The sequence below is a fragment of the Lepidochelys kempii genome, chromosome 8 (assembly GCF_965140285.1).
Source record: "Lepidochelys kempii isolate rLepKem1 chromosome 8, rLepKem1.hap1, whole genome shotgun sequence".
Taxonomy (NCBI): domain Eukaryota; kingdom Metazoa; phylum Chordata; order Testudines; family Cheloniidae; genus Lepidochelys; species Lepidochelys kempii.
Window position 1 is genome coordinate 66,277,745 of NC_136387.1, and position 13,023 is coordinate 66,290,767.

A 13,023-nucleotide genomic window follows, 5' to 3' on the forward strand; every position below is an offset into this window, starting at 1 on the left:
ATTATAGTCGGGGCAGGGGGCCCCTCCTGTGGGAACTACACACATACAATTGTAGAACTTCAGCAAAAGATTTTACTTGTTTCTGACACTATTAAAAACCACTCTTCTGGCTGCTCCCCAGTTAAGCAAGTTGCTGCCAGAGATTCACACAATCTTTGTATCAACAGGCTCTCTCGCCAAATTCCAAATAAGAATTCCCTCTGCTGATAAAGGCGCAAAATGCTTATTTCCTTCTTGCAAAACATGGCCATTCAAACCTGTCTCAGAATGAAGTCTGACTCTACCCAGTTCTATCACCATGCAAACTGGGCTTAAGTGAATGTCATCAGGAGATTCTTATCTGCCAGCCAAGCAAGCAAATATGCAGTAAAGAGCATTTTTATGATTCACAAAGACCTGAAGGGTTCCCTGATCCCAAGGCATAGGAAAAAAAAAAAAAGCAAAAGGAAGAGAGGTACAGATTCTGCTTACTTTTTACATTAGAAAACCAATGATCAATTTCTCAGTTTCAGATAGAGGTTCTCTGAAGGATCAGGATAGTGAAATCCCACAATAGACTGAAGCTTTCACAGCCCTAAGTTGACTTTGGCTGCAGATGTTTCATCAAAAACTTTTTTTTGGTAAAAGCAGTTTAATAAAAACAACCCTCTGACAAACAGTTGTGATGAAAGCCCTTTGTGTAAGTCAACATGAGGAACAAGATTCTCTTTCCATGACTACAACCCCATGACTCACCCAATAAAAAAAGTAGTGAGGAGAGGGAAAGGAGTCCTTCAGTTACGAAGCTCCCTTACCAGAAAATAATAGGAGGCACTACACTCCTATACTCACATATCAGTTGGGGTACAAGAGTTTGACACCCTAGCAGTGTGCAAAACAGAGAAAGGGAAGGTACACAGAAAAACAAGGAAAAGTAATGTGAGAAGAGTAACTCTCAGACATTTCTACAATTTCCTACAGTGGAGCAAGGATTCTTGGCCTTGTGGGCTTCCCTATATTGGCCAGTATTGATGTAGTATTTAATTTTTTTTTCCCCTTTGATATGAAGTGCATGAGTGACAAATCTACTATTGCAGATAGAGCGAAAACCACCAATGAAAGAGGCTGGAAACTAGCTGGTGATTATCCTCACCAGTGTCTTCATACTACTACTCTTAAATGTAAGATTTAACCATGTCTTTTTTTGCTTTTAGAATCCTAAATTCTCTGAATTGTTTGCTCTTGCTGACTTCCCATATCCCTATGACTAGTTGATTCTGGGGTCTTAACTAATCCTATCCAGTTACAAGTAAGAAGAACAGTATTACAAAATAGTGAGTAGTGCAGTTTGGCATTGCTTAAGATGAGCCAAAACTCATTTGCTGCACTGAATGACAAAAGCTTTCCTTGTCAACTGAACCCAGTCATGCAATGAAGACAGTGAAAATAAACTTCGATAGCAATAGCAATTTGTTTTCATCTTGCAAATATATTGTAAATAAGCCAAAATGGTGGTAGGCTTTGTGTACCGTTTGTCACAATGTCTGAAAAATATGTTTAAAATAAAAAAAGCAGCTACATTTCAAGACTTTATAGTGGATAAATCAACACTTAGAAATATAAAATGCAGTATAATTTCTGGAGTTATGCTAATATAAAGACTGAAGTTTACCTGAGATTCATATGGCAAGAAGGAAACATTTATTTCTTTGCACCTTCTTATAGCCCATGAGCAGGAGGACTTCATTTTATTAAAGAGAATGTCAGGGCAAACTGGGGAAAGAGATTAGAGGTTATGAAGCCATTTTATATTTATTCCTTTCAGTTAATTCATTCACATTCATAAATCTTGTTCTTTAAAAGTCAGATTTGTTTTAGAGAATTACTACATTAGTCTGTGGCGCCAGCATGTGATCAGACAGGAACTCTCCCAGCTAGAAAATTCTGAACTTTCTGAAACCAGAAACATGCCCATGGCTTACAGAATTCCAGCAGCAGGTCCTTTCAAGAGAAAGGCTGAAACAAGAGTCAATCACTATTAATGGATAAAAAGTATTATAGAACTCTCCCAAAGGGAAAGATAAGTAGTGCTAATCCACTAGGTTTGAGAATCTCTCTTCAGAGAAGAGTTACAGGTACTTTACTTTCCAGCGGATTCCAACTTTTGGACACTGAAGCTTGAGAAAGATTTCTAACAAATTTAAGAGAGATACTGGAACGATAATGAGAAGAAAAAGTAATGTACCACATCCCGAATAGTGAAAAAAAACAAACAAACAAGAGGGTTGTGTGTGTATGTTCTTTCTCCTCCCTTTCATACGAGTTGCAAGGTACCTCCTAAATATTACAAAAAAGGAGAAGATAGCCCTCTCCTCCACCCCCAAAATAGGCAATACACACCCCCAAACAAAATATAAAGCAGATACAAGAGTTTGGTTGCACCTATCTTAGAAATATATTCTGCAATACTGAAGTTAAACTTGGATTCTTCTCTAGAAACTGAATTTAAACAATGATTGGTAAATATATGCAGATAAGACCATATGGATACTTAGCAAATTCCTTGAACAGACAAATCTGAGACAGAGCCAAATGGGTTTTCCTTAAATGAAATAAATGAACAAACCTTTAAGTTGCAGCTCTGTAAATCTCTAATAGGGAGATACACAAACAGAAAGCCATGCAGACATGGTTCTCTTGGAACATCAGAACCTATTGTAGAAGTGTTGTATGGACACAAAAACCCAAGTAGATTTTAAGGGCTCTATAGCCTATTTTAACTAGGCCCTGGTCTACACTATGAGTTTAGGTCAAATTTAGCAGCGTTAGATCGATTCAACCCTGAACCCGTCCACACAATGAAGCCATTTTTGTTGACTTAATGGACTCTTAAAATAGATTTCTGTACTCCTCCTCAACCAGGGGATTAGCACTGAAATCGACATCACCAGGTCGAATTTGGGGTAGTGTGGACGCTATTCAATGGTATTGGCCTCTGGGAGCTATCCCAGAGTGCTCCATTGTGACCGCTCTGGACAGCGCTCTCAACTAAGACGTACTGGCCAGGTAGACAGGAAAAGCCCTGCAAACTTTTGAATTTCATTTCCTGTTTGGCCACCGTGGCAAGCTGATCAGCACAGGTGACCATGGAGTCCCAGAATCGCAAAAGAGCTCCAGCATGGACCGAACGGGAGGTACTGAATCTGACTGCTGTATCGGGAGACGAACCCATGCTATCAGAACTCCGTTCCAAAAGACAAAATGCCAAAATATTTGAAAAAAAAAAAAAATCTCCAAGGGCATGAAGGACAGAGGCTATAACAGGGACCCGCAGCAGTGCGGTGTGAAACTTAAGGCGCTCAGGCAAGCCTACCAAAAAACCCAAGAGGCAAATGCCCGCTCGAGGTCAGAGCCCCAGACATGCCACTTCTATGAGGAGCTGTATGCAATTCTAGGGGGTGCTCCTACAGCTACCCCACACCTGTACGTGGACTCCTGCAAGGGAGTCTCACGCAACAGGGATGAGAATTTTGGGGACAAAGAAGATGATGATGATGAGGGGGAGGTTGAAGATACCACACACCAGGCAAATGGAGAAACTGTTCTCCCCGACAGCCAGGAACTGTTTATCACCCTGGAGCCAATACCCTCCCAACCCGGGCTCCTGGACCTTGAAGGCAGAGAAGGCACCTCTGGTGAGGGTACCTTTTTAAATATAATACATGGTTTAAAAGCAAGTGTGTTTAATGATTAATTTGCCCTGAAGACTTGGGATACATTCGCGGCCAGCACAGCTACTGGAAAAGTCTGTTAACGTGTCTGGGGATGGAGCTGAAATCCTCCAGGGACATCTCAGTGAAGCTCTCCTGGAGGTACTCCCAAAGCCTTAGCAAAAGGTTTCTGGGGAGGGCAGCCTTATTGCCTCCACCATGGTAGGAAACTTTACCACGCCAGGCCAGTAGCACATAGTCTGGAATCACTGCAAAAGAAAGCATGGCAGCGTGTGGTCCCAGTGTTTGCTGGCATTCAAGCAACATCCGTTGAGTTATCCTCAGGAGAGTGATATCATTCATGGTCACCTGGCTGAAATAAGGCAATTTCATTGACATTCAGAGGTAGCCATTCCTGCTGGGCTGTTTGCCTGTGGCTGAAAAGAAATCATCCCCACTGTTAGCCACGTGGTGGGGGGAGGGGTGAAGCGATCATCCCAGAAAATTGGGTGTGTGGGGGGAGGGGGGTTAGTTGGGTTTGTGCTGCACATTAACCCGAAAACATTAGCCCCTACTTTTAAATGGCCAACGTGTCTTTCAGTTTTACTCTCCCTTTTTTTCCCTCCCGCAGCTGCAAATGTTTCAACACTGCAACTAGCATCTCCATCCCAGAGGCTAGCACAGATAAGGTGGCGAAAAAAACTACACTTGCGATGAAATGTTCTCTGAGCTCATGCAGTCCTCCCGCACTGAAAGAGCCCAGCAGAATGCGTAGAGGCAGACAATGTCAGAGTCCAGGAAAGCATAAAATGAATGTGAGGACAGGAGGGACGTGTGAGAGGATAAATGGTTGGAGCAATAGGAGAGGTGGCGGCAGCGTGATGAGAGGAGGCAGGATACAACGCTGAGGCTACTGGAAGATCAAACTGATATGCTCCGGCGTACAGTTGAGGTGCAGGAAAGGCACAGACCGCCACTGCAGCCCCTGTGTAATCAGCTGCCCTCCTCCCCAAGTTCCATAGCCTCCTCACCCAGACGCCCAAGAACGTGGGGGGGAGTAGAAGAGAAGAGCGTGGTGGCTCCGGGCACCCAACCACTCCACCCCAGAGGACTGCCCAAGCAACTGAAGGCTGGCATTCAATAAGTTTTGAAGTGTAGTGTGGCCTTGTCCTTCCCTCCTCCCACACCCCGTGCTACCTTGGCAGTTATCCCCCTTTTGTGTGATGAATAAATAAAGAACGCATGAATTTGAAACAATGACTTTATTGCCTCTGCAAGCGATGATCAAAAAGGGGAGGGGAGGGTGGTTGACTTACAGGGAAGTAGAGTGAACCAAGGGGGCGGGTTTTCATCAAGGAGAAACAAACAGAACTGGGGAAGCGTGCAGCTGCACAGTCCAAGAGTAGACCAGGGACCAAACTGATGCAGCCAAAATTCAGTGTCTGCTTCCCATGGGGGAAGTAAGTTGAACTGGAATATAAGGGCATAAGAATGGTCATAGTGGGTCTGCCAGATGCTTCAGAGGGAACAAACAGAACAGGGCAATTAGCGAGTGATCCACCCCTGTCATCTAGTCCCAGCTTCTGGCAGTCAGAGGGTTAGGGACACCCAGAGTACAGGTGTCCTTTTCCTAGCACAGCTTACTTCCCTCTCCACACTCTTTCAGCTGTGCTGACTGATAATGGAGGGGGCGCAGCCTTAGTTCCCACACCCACACAGACTGAGGGAGTACCTATGGAATGACAGCTGTTCTTTCCTTTGCATGCAACTTATGATGCAAGAAGACTATGCAGAGGAATTAAGAGGGCACCTTATACTTCCTTACTCCCCTACAGTCATGTGGAGCCCAGCTCAAAACTGAGTTCATAGTGAATAAGTGAAATATAATCAAACTTCAAACCATTGTCCTTGCAGCAGAAACTGTCATCCCAAGAAAGTCATTTTTTGGTGTTATTTCTGCACAGGATTATATGTTTCTGTACCCCATAATTTTGCTCAAAAGCTTCTTCCTTTACATTCTATAGCATACAAATAGAGTTAGCATGTTATAAAAATAAAACCAAAACATGTAACATTGGAAACTAAAGGTCATACCTATTCTGGGAAATAAGAAGCCACGGTGCCACACTGGACAGAAACTCTAATCCACATCCTGTGGCTTTCCATTTCTGTCTACAATGCCTTACAGAATAATTAACAGGCAAAGACAGAATTATGGGTTGTTGCTGTTTTTTAAACACTTCAGCTTAAATTCTCAACTCTGGTAAACAAGCCGAGTCTCAAAACTCCCCTCATAGCTTAGTGCAGTAGTTAATATCTCCAATATGCACCAACTAGAAAATCAAAATATATTAGTAACAAGATAAGACTGACAACCACTTAAACTCAATCATTAGTTTATCATTAGCAAACTCAAAAAAAAAATTACTTACAGTCAGTGAAGTAGACATATGCTGCTTTGTACTTGCTGGATGATTTACTTACAAAGTCATTTATAAGCCCATCTACAGACTTAAGATAAAAATGCTAAATTGTAATTTACTATAAAGAAAATAACTGTTATTAGTGTCTATTTTGCCTGCCCTTAGAACAAACTTTTCTTGGACTATATTTTTGAAAAGTTCATGTTTTTATTGATCAGTATGAAACCAGAAATACTGTAATCAGTCACATGGGAATGTAAACACTGAACTATAATATTCATATATCCAGTCCAAGGATGACAAAACAATGCAAGAAGATCAGTAATATTCTCATCTAGAGAAGTTGTACAAAAGATTGCTTTAATGAAGCAAAGAAAGAGAAGGAAAATCTTATGATTTTGAAACAAAATCATAATCTTATGATTATGAAACAAAAAGAAAGAGAAGGAAAGGGGAGAAGGAAAATCTTATGTTATATTGTTATAGATTGAAAATGATTTAATAATTGGAGATTCAGTCTCTTCCGAACATTTCTATAGTACCAGTAGAGCCAACTCTTTTCTATAGCCTTTATTTTGAGTGGCAGCTTTGTAATAGCTCAGTTTAAATTGTTACGATGGTTTAGTGCTTCATGCTTTGTGTACTACCAAAAAAAGGATTTAAAAAAAACTAAAAAGTTTTTCCTTAAAAATACTAACCTTCTCGGTTGGAGTGATGAAATAAATTGCCTTCATGTGTGGGACAGGTTCACGGTTTTTATAAACATTCTCCACAGCTAAAATATATAAAGTTACTCATTTCAAAATGCAATACTCAATATATCTTAAGAAATTAAGTTTGGAAAACTACATTGAACACCAAGGTTTTTAAAACAAAAAAGAAAACTAAAGCATTCTGGATTGTATCCTCTAATAATGCTCCATTTGACCAATGATTGTATTTTACATTAATATTTCCATAAGCTAAAATAGGTGTAAAACTAATTCTATGGAGAGAGCTGAATTACACTTTTAATTGATTAAGTAAAGTCTGTGGGTGAGCCTACAAAATCAGGGGCCAGATGCTACCTTATCTATAAAGAATCCCCCTTTTTTTACATTGGAGGTTAACACAAAGAGTAGAACAGAGTTACATACTAACTAAACCTCTAGGCCCAATCTTGTAAGTTGTTCTACACAGATAGACCCTCTGCCCTTACGTAGAGGGTCAGTAAAGTCAATGTAGCTCCATATATGGGGCCTACATGAGAACAGCAGCTTACAGGATCACCACCTTAATAAAATTATGCTTATATTCAACATCGGAAGGGGGGAAAAAAAACAACCAATGCAGAGTACTTTTACAACTCTAGCCTTTTCTGTCCTTTGGCCATTTCTTATGCAATTAACCTACTAGACATGTAACTGCATGCACAAGTTGGTCATTTTTTAAAAACCAACAATTTCATGTAACCCATGTCCTTCCATTGGCTTCTCTGTTTAGCTTATTCATTACACTACAGATATTACATATAGAGGATTTCCTGAGATAGGGTTGCAGTGCATTGGTGGGAAAACTTGCCTTGCTTCTGATCATGCCACAACTTTTGTAAATAAACAGAACTTCAGTTTCCAGGACTGTCAGTCTGGCACTTTAAGCAGCACTTCACTTACTTAGTGGTTAAGAAAAGTTATACCCATTTGTTCTGAAAATGTTTCAGATGGAAACAGCAAAGCAATTTACTATGAGTAAAATACACTTGAAAAGTGAATTACAGTTGAGATTTGAGCTTATTGCTCTTTTTGAAGTGGCATGTGTGATACTGGACATATGGAAATACAGTATCAGAGTAAATAAGTCTTAAAGCAGGATAAATTTAAAATCAATGTTTAAATTTACATATTAAGGGTCTAATCATACAATCTCTTCCTTACTTTAAGTAGTCCTATTGACTACTCAAGTGAGCAAGAATTGTGAAGTGACGATCTTAAATACTGTCTCACCATAAAACACTGATTAAAAAAAATCTGTTAGAGAAAACTGCTTTCATAAAGTTTAATATATTCACCAATTTCAATGTTAATTTTCACCAAGATGATTTAGGCATCAGGCATCACAGAAATGCTAACTTTAAACACACTTCACATAATTTTTATAGCAAAAAGTACTTCTTACTTTTTGAACTTTAAGACTGCTGAGCCAAAGAAAATGTAGGCGTTCCCTTTAATAAATAGTTGTTATAGGCTATAAAATTTTTGATTGCAGTGTTTCATCTTCAAGAATATAGGTAAATCTAGTCTCAAATATATCATATAGGAATTACATTATCAAATTAAATCTCATCTGATATTCTGCTTCTGACAGAGGCCAATACCAAATGCTTCAGAGGAAGGTGCAAGAAACTCCATAATGGACAGATATTGAACTCCCCATCAGGGTCCTTTTCCTTAAAGAGCTGCAGAAAGTGACTGCCTGAAGAATGTGGAGTTATAGCCTTCATTTTTTACTCTAGCTAATGTAACCAAGAATATTTTCATTATCCATTTTTAATCCTTTTAATTCTGGAAAGCTCTTGGACTGACATATTGTGACAATGAGTTCCTGTGATAAATGAGGGGGGAAGAGGGGTAGCTCCATTTTATGGATGCCCAGCCAGCCAGCCGCTATAAAATCCCTCTTAGTAGCTGTTCTCTAATTGCTCTACCTATAAAGGGTTAAAAAGTCTCACTGCTATGCATAGGTAAAAGGAAGTGGGTGGACATCTGGCCAAAAGAGCCAATGGGAAGGCTAGAATTTTTTAAAAATTGAACAAAGACTCCCTTTTGTCTGTCTGTGTAGTTCTCGGGGAGAGGCAGACAGGGAGCAGTTATGCTGTGAAAAGCTCGAGGCAGGTATGAAAAAAACATCAGTATCATACTAGAAACTACTTATCTAAAACCCCAGATAGATCAGGAAATGTCTAGGAAGACGTGATTAGGTTTATCCCTTTTATTTCTTTATGGCTTGTGAATTCCTCTGTACTAACCCCAGGTGCTTTTGTTTTGCTTGTAACGTTTAAGCTGGACCTCCATAGAGCTATTCTTGAGGCTTAATTCTTGTAGGTTTTTGTTTTTTTTAAATCTAGCAAAAGCTTAAGTTCCCAGATGTATTTTCTTCCTTTTTAACAGAATTGGATGTGTGCGTCTTAAGAGGCTTGTGCACATTGTTTAATTAGCTGCTGGCAACAGCTGAGTTCCTTTTTTTTCCCCTTCCTTCTTTTCTTTCTTTCTCAGCTCTTCCCCAGAGAGGGGGGCGGGGGTGAAAGGGCTTGAGGGTACCCCAGAGGAAGGAATTCCCAAGTGCACCTTCTTGGGTTCCCAAAGGGGTTTTGCAGTGGGGTGGTGGCAGCACCTACCAATCCAAGGTCAGAGAAAAGCTGTAACCTTGGGAGTTTAATACAAGCCTAGAGTGGCAAGTATTAATTTTTGAAGTCCTTGCGCGCCCCCACCTTCTGCACACAAAGTGCCAGAGTGGAGAATCAGCCTTAACAGTTCCATAGGTTAATTCTGCATTGTATAGAAGGATTCCCTTTTAAACATTACCTTTTAGTTTCATTGAACGTCCCTTCGTTCTCTATATCATTCATTATTTTATTCACAGCTATCATGTCTCCTCTTCTCTCCACTATAAACTTAAACAGTTCTTAGTCTTTCTATCCTTCCCTGGAGACTGCACCTTGATACAGAGGGAAGGCTTGTGTGTTCGTGACCCTGACAGCTACGCTTGCAGGAGTTTTTACTGATAGGGCCACGCAAACTGTACAGGTCAAAGTGTAGGGATCAGAGTAAAAGCAGCGTACTGGTCCTCCAGTGTTGGGCTGAGCAATGGAACAACAACCCATCTTTGTACAAAAGTTATAGAAACACAACCAAATATTTGGAGTACAGTAGAACCTCAGAGTTACAAAAATCTTGAAAATTAAAGTTGTTCAATAACTCTGAAAATGTTCGTAACTCCGAACAAAACATTATGGGTGTTCTTTCAAAAATTTACAACTGACCATTGATTTTATACAGCTTTAAAACTTTACTACCCAGAAGAAAAATGCACTTTTTAGCCTTCCTTTAAATGAAGCAAGCACAAAAAGTTCTCTTCTTTTTTTTTTTAGTAGTTTACATTTAACCCAGTAATATCCTTCCTGGGCATTTTTTTGGGTTTCTGCTGCTGCCTGATTGCATACTTCTGGTTCCAAATGAGGTGTGTAGTTGACCGGTCAGTTCATAACTCTGGTGTTCATAACTCTGAGGTTCTACTCTAGTGGCACGATGGACAGGGCTTGCAGAGCCTTGTCCACACCTTAAACAATGTCTGGCGGCATGGGAAGGATTCAGATTCAGTCTTTTCCATAGGAAAGTCTTTCCATGCCTTCAGCAATTTTGGTTTCCCTTCTCTGGGCCTCTTCTATTTCGTCTTTCTCAAGACTGGATACAGGATTCAAGATGAGGGCATTCCATTGATTTATATGTGGGGTTAGAAAATGCTGAGAATACTATATCCTGTTCTTCATACATTCTAATGCTTTGTTTCTTTTTGATCACCACTACACTAAACACATTTTCACTGAGCTAACTACATCTGAAAAGACAGACAGATATTCTCAAGAAGTTCGTCTTGTGTCTGACCACATACTGGATTTGATGCTTCCCTGAAAGTACAGGGGAGCGTCTAATCACTTATATAGCATGAAAAACACTGAAGAAGACTTTGTCCAAAAGTGAAGTCTCCAAGTGAAGAAAAGTTAATAGCCGACTGTAAAGTTCTTTCAAGCAAGTCTTTCTAAACTGGACCTTCAAATTGGATCAAACATATCAGATTTTAAGGACAGCAGACAGGCAAAGGGCACATCTCTGAACTGACAGCATAAAGTTTCAATAGTAAACAGCCAGTCAGCTATGGCAGACCAGTTTCTGCATTTGCAAATATTATATGTGCCTACATGCCACTTTGCAACACCAGTGCTGCAAGGTTCTTTCAAGAAAGCAGCATTAAATGATATTTTTCAGGCTTGCAATTAAACCATGGAATAGTAAACAAGTAAATAAAGAAACAGTCATGACCTTTTTCTCATTTATAATAGTAATACCATCTACAGTGCATATATTTATTAGTAAGGCTGTGAGTCTGTCCGGAGGTCAGAGATTCCGTGACCGTTGTGACTTCTGCAGCCGCTGGTGCTGGCTCAGGGGCTGCCCAAGCCAGGCAGCCCCTGGGCCAGCAGAAGCAGTTTGGGTGAGTGGGAGGCTAGGGAAGGGGGCTCCCCAGCTCCCACAGCCCTGCAGCTCCTAAGCAGCAAAGGGCGAGCGCTGCGCCACACGCTGCTCACACCCACAGGCCCAACCCCCACAGCTCCCATTGGCTGTGGTTCCCGACCAATGGGAGCTGCGGCAGGCAGCGCTTGTGGCGGAAGCGGGGCGCAAAGCACCCTGACCCCTCCACCACCTAGGAGCTGCCCCCTGACCCCTCTGCCACCTAGGATGCAGAGCTGGGAAGGGAGCCCCTGCCAGCCCCGCCAACCCTCTCCCCCACCACCCAGGAACAGCAGGGTTCTGGGCCCTGCGCCAGCAACAGTGGGGGTCCCAGACCATGCTGCTTGCCCCCCCTACCCCCCATGCTGCCCAGTCCCTTCCTGCAAGCCACCTCCCCCAGCACCTGCAGTGCCCCTGCCCCCCATGCCGTGGAACACCCACAGTCCCCTACCCATGTTTTAGTCATGGGTATTTTTAGTAAAAGTCATGGACATGTGACCAGCAGTGAATTTCTGTTAACGGTCCATGACTTTTACTAAAAATACCTGTGACTAAAACGTAGCCTTATTTATTAACCTAACATTTTCATCTGCCCCAGATTTTAAAAAAAAGCACCTTTAACAACTATTTTACACTTACCAGTAATGCCTTCTGCCAGTAAATCAGTCATTTTGCCACATGACGACAGTAGTTTAGTGGTAAAGTCGTCTAAAATAATTATCTAAGTATAAAAACGAATGAAGCAGCATTTAGACAAATAATTCAGAATCAGCTACAGTTACTGTAAGACAAGGTATATTTCATGTTTCTGATTCTCTTTCATTGATAAGCAGCTGTGGAAGCTTAAAACTGAAATTTATTTTCTTACCAATTTATTTTCCCCAATCGCTCACTTTATTACTGCAAGGTTGCGATTTTTATTTTAAGGAGTTAAAAGTAACATGGATTTTGCAAAGCAACATATATAAATATAAAAAGGGTACAGTAGGCCATTAAACTCCCAATTAGTGCCTAAAATACTCTAACCATTTCTCATCATAGGTCTTCCATGACAGTTGAGATCAGCCTGGCTGGTCTTACTCAACATTCCAAACTTTCATCTTGCTTGGGTTGAGAACTTTGTGGCTCAGAGAGCTATCTGCAGAATTTGCTATGTCAGAAAATCTGTTTGAGTCCTGCAGTGGCTGTTTCATTACATTTGGTTTAGTGTAAAACTTTCCTCTTCAGATCAGTTTATCCTGAATTATTTTAAGCTTCCTCTCCCTATCTGCCTGGGCAAATTTTATTCTACAGATCTTTTTTCATGGCAAGAACAGCTGCATAGCCACAAGGGGAGCATTTTTACTGTCTGTATAATAACCCTGATTTTTTTTGTGATTTAAAAAAAATCCCCCAAATTCTAAATAAAAAGTATTAGCTTATGGGACATTGTAGATAGAGGCTGTTTTCAAATAGACATGACCCAACCCCAAAGGATTTACTGTTTTACCAGTTTTTAAAAGGAAGAATTTGCATTTGGGTCTAACTTCCATATTAAATATAAAAAAACCTGAAAAGGTTTTTGTTTTTTTTAAATTAGATTGTGTTAATAGGCTAAATAAAAATAATTTCTAATTCCCAGTCAATCTCCAATGTCAATCCTATCAG

At 40.7% G+C, this 13,023-nt stretch overlaps 1 protein-coding gene across 6 annotated transcripts in view; it reads right to left on the reverse strand.

The window, feature by feature from the left end:
* Positions 1 to 13,023, reverse strand: part of STXBP3 (syntaxin binding protein 3) — a 46,199-nt gene that overhangs the window by 20,416 nt on the left and 12,760 nt on the right. For 4 of the 6 annotated variants that reach the window (XM_073356829.1, XM_073356828.1, XM_073356831.2 and 1 more), the window contains exons 3-6: positions 12,016 to 12,097; positions 6,811 to 6,887; positions 6,122 to 6,200; positions 1,652 to 1,752 (exon numbers count right to left, since the gene is read on the reverse strand). In XM_073356829.1, the coding sequence (XP_073212930.1) occupies positions 1,652 to 1,752; positions 6,122 to 6,200; positions 6,811 to 6,887; positions 12,016 to 12,097 (339 nt within the window). The remainder of the gene's footprint in view (positions 1 to 1,651; positions 1,753 to 6,121; positions 6,201 to 6,810; positions 6,888 to 12,015; positions 12,098 to 13,023) is intronic. The other 2 variants (XM_073356830.1, XM_073356833.1) reach the window with 2 other exon arrangements.